Consider the following 13,236-nt stretch of genomic DNA (forward strand, 5'->3'; position numbering starts at 1 on the left):
TGAAAAACTCTGCTCAGATATGCTTCCAGAACCATCTTAATTATATATATGTATATATGTGTGTGTGTGTATCCCTGCTACTTTTCATGGTTTATTAACAGAAGCAGAAGAAATCATCCTTCACATTCACTGATTGATATTTTGCCATATATGAAACTCTCACTCTATGTCTCCACTGTGTTAACTGTTCTAGATAATAGAAATGAGCAAAATGTAGTTCCTGCCCTCAAGGATGTTAACAATAGTTCCATTCTGAAGCTTGTTTTATCCTTTTAGGACACTGCCTTACAGAAATGTATCTGATTTCTCAAATGATATAAATAGAAATAATCTAATCATTGGAATCTCAATAGAGTAAACACATACACTGCAATGTTTTTCTTAGTGAGAATAAAACCTGTTTATCACCATAAGTAGCAATACCCACTCTATTTATGTAAGAGTCCTCTCTAACAAATTACAGCCACTATCCCCATGACACAGTTTACTTAAATTGGAGTCTTAGCCTTACCCACTTTAAATGAAACAATAAATCTGCTTACTATTGCAAGTCTTGTTGTATTTGCTGTTCTCCTGTGCAAACCCTTCCAGACGGCACTGAAACCGATGCTGCCAAAATTCTTGAAACCAAGGGTTTCGGAGGTTTGTTTCTGGTCGCAGCTTCAGGTAATAATCATCAAACCACTTGACATCAGGAGACTGGAGCTTGATTGTGATTCCACCAACAGCTTCTCGCTGATACCCATCTGTCACGTCATACCTGTCAGCCCAGCCATCACTATGGGGAAAAAAAAAAAAAAACCTTCAATTTAGACCACATATCTTCTGAGCAGGAGTCCTTTTGCTTTCCTTTTGAAAATATTAGTCATTAAATTGCTACTTCCAGCCACAGTGATCCCTCATCACATGTAGGTGATTACTGAGAAACTAACTGGTTAGAATTAAAACACCTTTGAAACTTTCGATTTAAGAGCACTGAAGGGCACTAATCTCACTTACCTTGAACAGTGGAGAACAGCCTAGTGGTTTTAGTAGGATTTTACTTCTTTTTCTTCTTCTTCTTTTTTTTTTTTTTTTTTTTTTTTTTTGACAGGCAGAGTTAGACAGTGAGAGAGAGAAAGAGAGACAGAGAGAAAGATCTTCCTTCCGTTGGTGCACCCCTCAAATGGCCACTACGGCCAGCACACTGCGGCCAGCGCACGGTGCCGATCTGAAGCCAGGAGCCAGGTGCTTCCTCCTTGTCTCCCATGCGGGTGCAGGGCCCAAGCACCTGGGCCATTCTCCACTGCCCTCCCAGGCCACAGCAGAGAGCTGGACTGGAAGAGGAGCAACCGGGACAGAATCCGGCGCCCCAACTGGGACTAGAACCCGGGATGCCAGTGCCGCAGGCGGAGGATTAGCCAACTAAGCTGCGGTGCCGGCCAAGATTTTACTTCTTGCAAAATAAAATACATGCATATAAGTTGCATATCACCATTCACATTACCTGTTGGGCATTTAATAGCTAAGCCAAGTTAATATATTATTTTCTTTTTCTTCGTAACAATCATGAAAATGTTACTAAAATTTTTAAAAATCCAAAGCGTGTCCAACATTAATTTTATCATCCTATGACATACAACTTTTAGTTGTTCACATTTCACAAGGTAATTATACAGAGGATTAAAGAAAAGCCTGCTGTAAGATGATTCTATTAAATGTTGATTTGCCAAAGCCTCAGTCTGAAATCTTTGTAGTTCATAGTTCATATACTCTTTTCTATACCATGGAGCCTCTGAAATATATTAAAATGTACATTTAAAATCATATTTACATTATAGTGATTGAGAGTTTTGTTGTTTTGTTTTTTAAAGATTTATTTACTAGCTATTTGAAAGGCAAAGTTACAGAGAGAGAGGTAGAGGGAAAAAGAAAGGGAGAGAGAACATGAGAGAGAGAGCGCTATCCTCCATCTGCTGGTTTACTTCCCACATGGCCATAACGGCTGTGCCATGCTGAGCTAGGAGCCCTGAGCTTCCTCTGGGTCTCCCACATGGGTACAGGGGCCCAAGCACTTGGATCATTCTCTGCTGCTTTCCCAGGCATGTTAGCAGTGAGCTGAATTGATCAGAAGTCGTTCAGCCAGGATTCAAACAAGCACCCATATGGGATGCCTGCTTCATAGATCGAGGCTTAACCCACTATGACACAACACTGGTCTGGAGAGATCTTCTTCTTTTTTTTTTTTTGAATTTTATTTTATTTGACAGATAGAGTTATAGACAGTGAGAGAGAGAGAGAGAGACAGAGAGAAAGGTCTTTCTTCCATTGGTTCACTCCCTAAATGGCTGCCACGACCAGCACTGTGCAGAGCCAAAGCCAGGTGCTTATTCCTGGTCTCCCATGCAGGTGCAGGGGCCCAAGAACTTTTGAGTCCTCCACTGCTATCCTATGGCATAGCAGAGAGCTGGACTGGAAGAGGAGCAACCGGGACTAGAACCCGGCGCCCATATGGGATGCCGGCGCCACAGGCAGAAGATTAACCAAGTGAGCCAGGGCGCCGGCCCCCTGGAGAGATCTTCTTAACAATGGGCCATGCAGGATGTTAGCAAGTATCATATTCCTCAACATTACTAACATTCTATGCGCTGATCACTGAGTTATGTGGGAATTTTAAAATAAAGGAGTATGAAATCAGAGTTCATATTATAATGGTATAAGAGTGTGAAAGAACAGGAAAGTATTCTAAGCCTATCTGGAAACCACATGAGACACAATATTGAACATAAAAGACATGTCAGGATGTTTGTATCACATTTAAGTACAGACTAGGGCATGCAGGAGAATATATTCTCAGACTTCTCTCCTTTTTTCTCCTCTTGGAAAACGCACAGCTTGTGTTGTGTTTTCTGGGACCCAGCTGATCTATACTTCTCTTAAAGAGGTGTAAATACTATAAGCAAATATGAAGTGAAGGGGAAAATTGACAATCTAAAAAATGTAACACCAAAGAGGGAAGAGAGAGGATGTGGAATGAGTTGAGGGGAAAAGTAGACTGGTCCCTTCTAGATGAAGTCAGGTTGGGGTAGGAGGGTGAGGGAAGAGATTTACATTACTAGTGACTGTTTACCTCATTTGCATTATTTTACTTTGAATGCATTTCTTTCCTTCACATTTGTTTCTCTGCAAAGAGCATGATCAAATATTCTGCATATAAAACCAATCCCAGAGACAGTATTATGTAAGTCACTAAGTAAAATAACACAAAAGAATGCACTTTTCAGTACACTCATTAAACCAACTCTCACTTAAAAATTGATAATTGGGAGTTGTTCCAAAGGTTACAGATTACTCATTAAGATAACACAGGAGCTTGAAATGGCTTCAGATAATTTTAAGGCATCAGAGGTTGAAGAGGAGAAAAAAATAAATGATCATAATGGACCATTTATTTCTCTGAGTCCTCCTCTTGAAAAGACAGTATCTCATTAGAAACTACCTATGGTGAAATTTCACAAACTTTTGTGGCAGATCAGGGGGAAAAAAAATCATGCAATATGTTTTGTCCCAATGTTGAATTTGGTTCCTTCACACATTATCATCCCTCAAGTTTCTCATTTTCAGCTCCGGAAGATTTTATTTAAAGCTGACAAGTTGAAATGAAGTGGGCTTGTTTGCCTCATTTTCTCCTTCTGTTTTGGAGGGTTTATTATATCACTGATATGAGAGTGTGGGTCTCATTGGCACACCAGGAGATGCATGGGCGGGCAAACGGGACAGGAAGCTCTGTTTGTCAAGCAGAGCCCCATTCTCCAAGGAAGTGGGAATGTAAATTGCTCCTTTTGTTAACATTAGCTTGCTCTTATATAACACTATGATTTCAAATATTACATAAGAAATGTAAGATTATAATGAGTGCAATTTACCCTTCACGATTCATTCACTGAATTTAATGGGGGTTGTGAAAACCTGTTTTAATAAAGTTTTTTGCAGGTAGTATTTCCACAAAAGAAAAGTGTCAGGACTAGAGAGTTTAAACTTACTCATCTCTCATCATATTATTTCTCTGTTTTTCAGGTATAAAGCTCTAAGTTGAAGGATTCAGAAAAATATGATGTGTTATTGGTAGCCTTATAGGTCCAGGTTGTAAGTTTAAATAAAGTTGATTCTAGATATTTCCAATCAACAGCCAAAAAAATCATAAAGGAGTTAGTGTGGAAAGAGAAAAATCCTACTATCTATATATGTGACAAAACAGTCATTCTATTTAAACTTTTGGAGACTATCTGCTATGTAATGAAGTGAATTAAGTGGGATTTAATTTTTATTCCAGATCCTTGTCTTCTACTTAGAGAGGCTTTCTAAGTACAGGTATATATACAGTGCACGAAGTGATAAAGCTTATTTAAAAGGTGAGAAAGCAAACACACACACACACACATACACACACACACAGGAGCACACGTAGAAAGTGGGCCAGAGGGGAAATGGGGTGGGGGAGGGAAAGTAGAGAGAAAGCATCTTTAGCACCTTCTATGATCTCGGTCTACAGAGAGAGAAGGGACAGCCCTTCAAATCACTGGCTTCTTTATGATCCTAGAAGGGTAGTGGCTATTCAAATGGCACTTCCTCCTCCAGATCCCAGGTGAAGGAGGTAGCAAGAGGACAACTCTGATTAACAAGTAGGCAGGTATTACACATGGGTATAGGTCAGGACTTGTGTTTTGCAGGCACCTCCAGATCTGTGATCCTAAAGTAGCTATTCCATATCAGCAAGTCCCAAGAAAAGTCACTGGATGCTAAGTTAGAGGATGCTGTATTGACTTTTGGTAATTAAACATTGACATTGTCATAAATATGCACTTTCAAGATTTGTGTTAAGATGATCATCTCTGAATAATGAGTAATAAATTCAAAAATCAAATGAATTGCCACAAAAACTAGAATTTTCCTTTCTGCTATCTTATGTTTTTCATTATTTTGATAGAGAAGACCTTCAAGATTTTGGCACCACATATATTTTATCAAAATTGGGGGAAAAGGAAGAGGAAGATAAGGAAAGAATAGCATGTATCGAAAACATCACATTTAAGTAACTTTTTAAAGATTTATTATCTATCTATGCATTTATCACTGTTCCATCTATCCATCCATCCATCCATCCACCCAATTTGTCTCTCTTCTTATTGGTGGGCATTTTGCCCATCTTCTGATAATGTCTCTCATTCTTTTCTTTTAAGTTTTTTTTTTTTTTTAAACACGGTTGGCCAGTATTATTTGCAAATTCAACTGCTTGCTAGAACTTATGCAACACTAAAATAAACACTAGTCACATTTCTATGGGCATTCACAGATATTCTCAGAGTCAGAGTGGCAAAACACTGAATCCCCTGATATCCATAGTCCCATCTGACACTGAGCAAGGGGACCCTCTACTGGCTTTCCTCAGTTCTCATACAATAAGCAGCTTTCCATTTTATTGTCTATTTAGTGCCAGGTTGTTAGGTTGTTTGTGTGTTTTTTTTGTTTTTTTGTTTTTTTTTTTTGTTTTTTTTTTTTTTTTTGCTGGTGATTTTGCTGCTTTAACATGGCCCCAAGAGAAGTGCTAATGTGTTGTCTAGTGTTCCAAAGCACAAGATGGCTGTCATATACATAGCAAATCCACATATCAGAAAAGCTTTATCCAGAAATGAGCAAAATGCTATTTGTTGCAAGTTCAGTGTTCATGAATTAATGATGTACATTAAACCAGATATATTTAAACAGGAGCACACATAAGGCCAGGTTATGTATTGCCTTGCTGATGAAAATATGACTTGAGGCTTAGAGCAACCTAACTTGTCTTTTCTCTAGGAGCAATCATCAGTATTCAGTAACTTAGTGTTTGCCAAATGTTTATAGAACATTACTGTAAATGAGACTGGACTATACATGCAGTCTTAATCTGGATATTGTTTGAGTCAGGCTTTTCATCTTTCTTTGGGTATAGAAACAGAATAACTTGGGAAAACATTCAAAATTGTAAAAAAAAAAAAAGATCCTTAATTTGGAATAGTTAAAGGAGTCATACAAACATATATGCTCATCCTCAAAATGCCTCCCCAGTTGATGCTTCGATTCCTTTAAAGCTTCCCTGCAGACTTGTTAAGGACTTCCTCATCTAGCATGAATTCACTCTCATTTTCTTCTCAAGAATGGATTAATAAAAATATATTCTCGTTCTCTACAGTTTACCCTCCTCCCTTTGTCCTTTCAACCTCAATTTCCATTATTTCTCATAATTAGCAACTCACGAAAGTTTAATTTTGTTTTCAACAGAAGATTCTTGTTTAAAATACATCTGACTATGAAATTCTCAAAGATTCTCTTGTGTATCTTTAAAAGTGTCCTTCTTTTCTTTAACGTTTATTAAAAATTGGAAACTATTATACTTAGTGAAATATTCCAGTCCCAAAAAGACAGATACTGTACGCTTTCCCCAATTCAAGGTAACTAATAGAGTAACTAAAATGTAATGTACTGGAGTGACATGGACATTTTGAGACTCGATTGTTTACAGCCCTGTCTCTTCTGTTGAGGAACAGTGTTTTCTCTTCTTCATACTATTTGTTGAACTCTTTTCCTTAATGTAGGGTTAACTTTACAATCATCAAGTAAACTGAAAGTAGATCATTGTAAAAATTAAGAGTGGGAATGAGAGCAGGAGGAGGGAAAAGTGTTGGACCATGGGCTAGAGGGAGGGTAGTATGTGAAGTACCACTATGTTCCTAAATTTCTCTCTCTCTCTCTCTCTCTCTATATATATATATATGAGATACATGAAACTTGTATAATTTAAATAAAAATTGTATCAATCTTAAGATAAAATATTTTGTGGCAATACACATTCCCCAGATCTCAATGACATAGAACAACTCTTATGTTCACTGAAGATGGCCTGTGAAGATGGCCTATGGTTCTTTTGCTTCATGAGCAACAGGCTGAATGAGTTGCCTTCTTCTGAAACAAACTGCTCTTAAAGAAAGGAAAAACAGAGTGGAGAGGGGAGCTGTGAAGTTGCAGGTTCTTAAGCATTCTGTTTAGAAGTGGCATGTAATGTCAGTTATGCTCACCCGTCATTGACCAAAACAAATTACATGGCTGCATTGACACTCAATGGATTAGACATCTATAATTTTTTTCACAGAGAGGAAATTTCAGGAAAATGTAATCTGTCACATTCATGGAGTGTTGCAATTGTATTGAGAACAAGAAAGGCCCAAGTTAAACAGGCTTTATATAGCACTTCAGGGGCTGGCGCTGTGGCACAGCGAGTTAACTCCCTGGCCTGAAGCTCTGGCATCCCATATGGGTGCCAGTTCTAGTTCTGGTTGCTCCTCTTTCTGATCCAGCTCTCTGCTATGGCCTGGGATAGCGGTAGAAGATGGCCCAAGTTCTTGGGCCCCTGCACCCGCATAGGAGACCCCGAAGAAGCTCCTGGCTCCTGGCTTTGGATCAGCGCAGCTCCGGCCATTGTGGCCATCTGGGGAGTGAACCAGAGGATGGAAGACCTCTCTTTCTGTCTCTACCTCTCTCTGTAATTATGTCTTTCAAATAAACAAAATAAATCTTTTTTTTAAAAAAATACCACATCAAAGATCATGGTCTTGTGGAGAGATGAGAGAGGATAGACATATAAAAAATGAACATATACACTTGAGTATTATTATATGTATGAACCAAGTGCAGCAGAAGAACAACCAATATATGACTAACTCTCTGTAGGATGATAAGATTTGAACTGAGTTTGAATTAGAATAGTAATAAGTATTTTAATATGTTATTGTCTATATCACAAAAAGATACTTATGTTTGTGACTCAAGGAACAGTGAATATTAAGCATTGCAGCTATGTAGGGATCACAAAACTGTGAGGTAATATGAGGATAAGTTGAGGAAGTCCAGTTGTGAATTGACTATTGTGCTGTTGCAAAGCTTTGGACTTCTTCATGTACGTAGGTAGTGGGGAGGTGATTGTGGCTTTTAAGGTATGAAATGATGGGAATTGAGTGAACTCTGTCTGGTAGCTGTATAGGTGGCAGATCAGAGCACTTAGAGATGAGTGTTAGAGAATCAAGTTAGAAAATTATTGTAGTAGTTAAGGAAAACAATGGAAAATTGAATTAAAGGGTACAAAGGAAAAAAGTCTTTTTTTTTTTTTTTTAAGGAATCCATAGGACTAGATGTAGGGTAAAAAGGCTAATGGAGGGTTTCTGTGATTTGTGGGAGAACAGCAATATTGTAACTCCATGTCCTAGACTAGAAAATATAGAAGAGAATGAGTTTGGTGTGAAAATTGAAGAAAATGAAAATAATTTGGGATCTCTGATGAATATATTTTGATTTATATGTCCTTTAATATTTCTTTTCCCCTGGATTTATATATGTACTCTGCATAACAATAGGTTTGAAAGCTATCAAACCATCCCATTCTATAATATATATGTTTCCTTTTAAAAATATTTATTTATTTATTTTGATATACTTGAAATGTAGATCTACAGATAGAGAGAGAGAGAAAAGGAGAGAGAGTATCTCATTCACACCACAAGTGTCTGCAACAGCCCGAACTGGGCCAGGCAAAATCCAGAAGCCCATAACTCCATTTAGGTTCCCCATGTGGGTAGCAGGTGCCAAAGCATTTGAGCCATAATCTGCTGTCTCCTAGGATGCATTAATAGGAAGTTTGATTGGAAGTGGTGTAGCAGGAACTTGAACTGGCATTCCAATATGGGAAGTGGGCATTTCAAGTGGGGGCTTAAACCCCTCCTGCACTACAACACCTGCCCCATGTTTTCATATGCTGAACTGTAGTTATTGACTAAAAAAATGAAATAATGACAATTTCAGGACTACAAAGATTGGTACTCTATACCATTATAATCTTATAATATCAAAATTTTTAGATTAGAATTACTCATCATTCATGGTGTTAAATAAAGGATATATAGAGCAGACTCACAGCTATAATTATAATCACTAAATGGTGTACAACCAATAGTTAAATATAAAAATCTTTTTTTGGCTAGAATTTTTTTTTTATTTGAAAGGTAGAGTTAGAGAGAGAGAAAGAAAATTAGAGAAAGAGAGATCGTCCATCCACTGGTTCAAGCCCCAAATGGCTACAACAGCTGACGTTGGGCTAGGCTGAAGCCAGGAGCTTCATCAAGGTCTCCCATATGGATACAGGGGCTTGTGGACATGGACCCTCTTCTGCTGCTTTCCCAGGCACTTCAGCAGGGAGCTGGATCAAAAGTGAAGCAGCTGGGACTTGAACCAGTGTCCATATGAGATGCTAGCACAGCAAATGGCAGCTTAATCTGCTACACCACAATGCTGGCCCCATGGCTAGAATATTAAAGCCCCTAAGGGCTACATGTTAACCAGAATAAATAGAAATAAGTATCACAAAAAACAAGATCAATAATTATCATATGTTAGATGCAAAATAATTTAAAATTTGTCACATTTATCCAAATGTGCATCAGTAAAATGCAGACAATATAATTTTTCCTTCATTTCCTCATGTCCTGTCACTATGTGTTTTAAGATACTCCTATGTAAAACAGAAATATATCTGTAGCACTAAAAAGTGCACTGGGTAATGCTTTATTAACCAACTCAATATTGTATTCATTTCAGTACATTAATTCAGTATTTAGAATGCCTCTTCTGTGCCAGACACTGTGGTAGATTCCAGTCCATGCCTGCAAGGCATGAACAATCCATTAGATATAACCTGGCTGAACAGGCATTGCTAACTTCCAGCCCATTGGGTTTTCCTCATTTATTCTTTAGACTGAGCATCTCCTTTCCTTTTCACTCAATCTTTCTGTAAACAGCACAAGTCATTAGGTTCCAGTCACTGCATTATCATTTACTGACAATCACATCCTGTCCTGCTCCTTAAGATTGTCTCCTGATCACCTCAACTAGTATTCTACATGTTTCCGAATTCTTAGTTCTTACATTTACAATCTCTTGATTATTTAACTGGAAGGCTAATCACATATAATGCATATGGATTTCACTACCTGAACTCTCACATGGCAATGTGGTTATTTACTGTAACTCCACAGAGAGGCATCTTGCTGTGCTACTGCCCTGATCAAACAACCTAAATCATTCATTTCAAAATATCCCCCCAAAAGAACAATACCAGATGTAAAAGGTAGCTGCGTGAACGACTTTTCCTAGAAAGTCAACAGTTGTGAATGTGGGGAGAGTGGGGGTGGGTGGTTCAGGCACACAGTTATACTTGCTCGCTGATACCTTCAGCTCTGCCTATTGGTACTGCTGAGATTAATCACACACATGCTGCATTTTGGAGACAGGGCACATTGATTCGTGTTGCTCAAATATGCTACACTTTCACACCTCCAACCTCTAAGCATGCTATTCCCTTTGCACAGAGTACCATCTTCTCAACTCCTCACTTGTTTCCTGATTTGACAAGATCTAATTCATTCGTAAAGCAGACAGAGCTTGAATGCAGCTTATCAAAAACCTTTCTCAAGCTCTGCTGGGCTTAATACTTGCCTCCTCTCCACTGGTAAAATACTGTGACATTTATTTCTTTATTCACCAAACAAGTCTCATTTGTCTAATACACTAAATGTGGGGAGAGAGTGAAGAGGAAAGAAAAAATACCTACTTTCATAGAGGTAACATTATGATGCCTTTTGTTTTGCAATGGCCATTACTTAAATTTAGCTGACATCATCATATAAGTAATATAATAAAATTTATTTTTGTGTTCACCAAGTAGACTATGTGATTTTATATTTGAAATATCTTTATGTACTACTGCTTATTATAAAATTGAGCACATAGTAAACACTTGAGAAATGGTTAGTATAATCTATTTAAAAATTATACTTTAGAAGGCAAACTTCAAATTGCACAAAATTATTTTCAGGTACTACTTCTATTCATTTTTAATTGAGCAAACAACTCTGTCAAATGTGCCCTATCATTCTGAAAGGCTGAGTTAATTTCCCTCTCCAGAATCGTCTTTCTATTCTCCACCTAGTGCTATTAAGGTTATGAGTGCATTTGTTAGACCACATCCCAGCTTTTTTTTTCAAACTTGCTCACTACCCACATAATTATTATGGAAACTTTGTTCCACCCACCTGTAATCATCATCTTGCCAAATCTGTTACCAATAGCATTTTAACAGATATTTTCAGGTTTTTAAAATTCTAATAGTAGGTGTCTACTGATTACTTCAATGTCTTCATATAATATATTTTTTTCTCTATTCAAATGAAGTAGAGTATGTTAGATTCTCTAAATAATAGTGAAAAGCAGAAAATGATGTTGTAATTTTAAATAAAAATTCTCGTGAATATATATCAGGTAAAACTAATGAATTTTGGGAGCCAGCACGGTGGTGTGGTGGGTTAAGCCACTGCCTGTTTCACTGGCATCCCATATGGGTTCCAGTTTGAGTCCTGACTGCTCCACTTCCAATCTAGCTCCCTGCTAATGTGCCTGAGAAAGCAGCAGAGAATGGTCCAAGTGCCTGAGTCCTTTAACCCTTGTGGGAGAGGTGCCTGGATACTGGCTTCAGTTTGGCCTGGCCCTGGCTGTTATGGCCATTTGGGGAGTGAACCAGAGGATGGAAGACTTCTCTCTGTCTCTGCCTCTGCTTCTCCCTCTCTGTAACTCCACGTTTCAAGTAAATAAATCTTAAAAAGAGATACCTGATGAAATTTTTATACATTTCTTACTCCTTTAAAAGAAGCAGCATACAGAATTGTTGAGGAAATGATTAAGTTATTTACTGAAAAATCAACTTATATCCAGAATTTTTAAAACCCAGTTTTTCCTATTTACAAGAATTTACAAAGGATAAGTAGAAGTGAATTGAAGCAGCAACATCAGAAATTCAAAAAATGGAAGAAAAGTCAGAAACTTGAAGTTTGCTATGTGTCTAGTGAAAGGTGTTTCTGATATGTTTTTGTCTAGTGTTTTAGAGGCTTTAGATATAATTATTATTCATCCTAGATTTTATAGCTAAATAGACTTAGGCACTGACAGAGTAGGAATTTACTTACATCTCACAGCAAATATAAAGAGGCAGCTTATAACCCAGACTTCATTAATTCCCAAACTCTAGCACTCTCTATACTTCATAAGTAATGATATACGGTGATGGTAGCACCGAGAAATGTTTCTTAAAGGACCATCATTAAGATACACGCATTGGAGGGCAGGTAATGGCTGAAGGTTTGGGGGATATGTAGGCAAAATTCCAAGATGGCACCCAAGATTCCTAATCTGGTTTACCCACACTTCTCTTGGTTATTATATCAATCACTAACTTATATAGATGCTAACTTGAAGGGATATCCTGATGTATTAGGTCTTAAAGAAGTAGAACTAAAAATAAGGAGATATCCTCTGTGGATTTGATGTAGTCATGTGAGTCCTGGTTTTCCTGCCTAGACATATTCAAATTTGAGAGATTTGATGTGGGAGAGTTGGAGGAGAATCTCCCTTGTTGGCTTTGAAGATGGAGGGAGTAACAATGAAAGGAATACAGTGGGCCTCCATGAGCTTACAGTGGTCCCTGTGTAACTATCAGTGCCAGCAAGGGAAGGGGGACCTAAGTTTTCATCCAAAAGATACTGAATTCAACGCTTGACGGTGTCTGGAATCACACTCTTCTACAAAGTCTTCAGAAAGGAATGAAATGTTCCAATCCCTCGTCTTCAGGCTTTTTGCGCCTGAACAAGCAACTCATTTGCCATACCTGGACTCCTGGTCTCTGGAAAGTATGAGATGAAAAATGCATATAGCTTTACAATTTGCTCATGAAGTAGATGATTTTATTTCTTCATATTTCATGCTCAATTATATACATTTGTTAGTATAAATATAAATTAATATACTTATAAATTACCAAGGGTTGTATAATATTTAAACCCAATCTACTGGGGCTGGCTCTGTGGTGTAGTGGGTAAAGCCACCACCTGCAGTGCTGGCATTCCATATAGGTGCCGGTTCTGGTTCTGGCTGCTCCACTTCTGATCCAGCTCTCTGCTATGGCCTGGGAAAGCAGTAGAAGATGGCCCAAGTCCTTGGGCCCCTGCACCTGCATGGGAGACCCTGAAGAAGGGCCTGGCTCCTGACTTCAGATCGGCACAGCTCTGACTGTTGCAGCCAATTGGTGGGTGAACCAGTGGATGGAAGACCTCTCTCTCTGCCTCT

At 38.2% G+C, this 13,236-nt stretch overlaps 1 protein-coding gene across 4 annotated transcripts in view; it reads right to left on the reverse strand.

The window, feature by feature from the left end:
• The window catches only part of GRM5 (glutamate metabotropic receptor 5), a 557,227-nt gene that overhangs the window by 150,182 nt on the left and 393,809 nt on the right, over positions 1-13,236 (reverse strand). For all 4 annotated transcript variants that reach the window (XR_007909731.3, XM_051820841.3, XM_051820823.3 and 1 more), the window contains exon 4: positions 543-778. Coding sequence is in view for 3 of the 4 variants with exons in the window: in XM_051820841.3 (XP_051676801.2) it covers positions 543-778 (236 nt within the window). In the remaining variant the exon portion in view is untranslated. The remainder of the gene's footprint in view (positions 1-542; positions 779-13,236) is intronic.

Source organism: Oryctolagus cuniculus, chromosome 1, assembly GCF_051225735.1.
Source record: "Oryctolagus cuniculus isolate XC-2025 breed Fujian yellow rabbit chromosome 1, ASM5122573v1, whole genome shotgun sequence".
NCBI lineage: Eukaryota > Metazoa > Chordata > Mammalia > Lagomorpha > Leporidae > Oryctolagus > Oryctolagus cuniculus.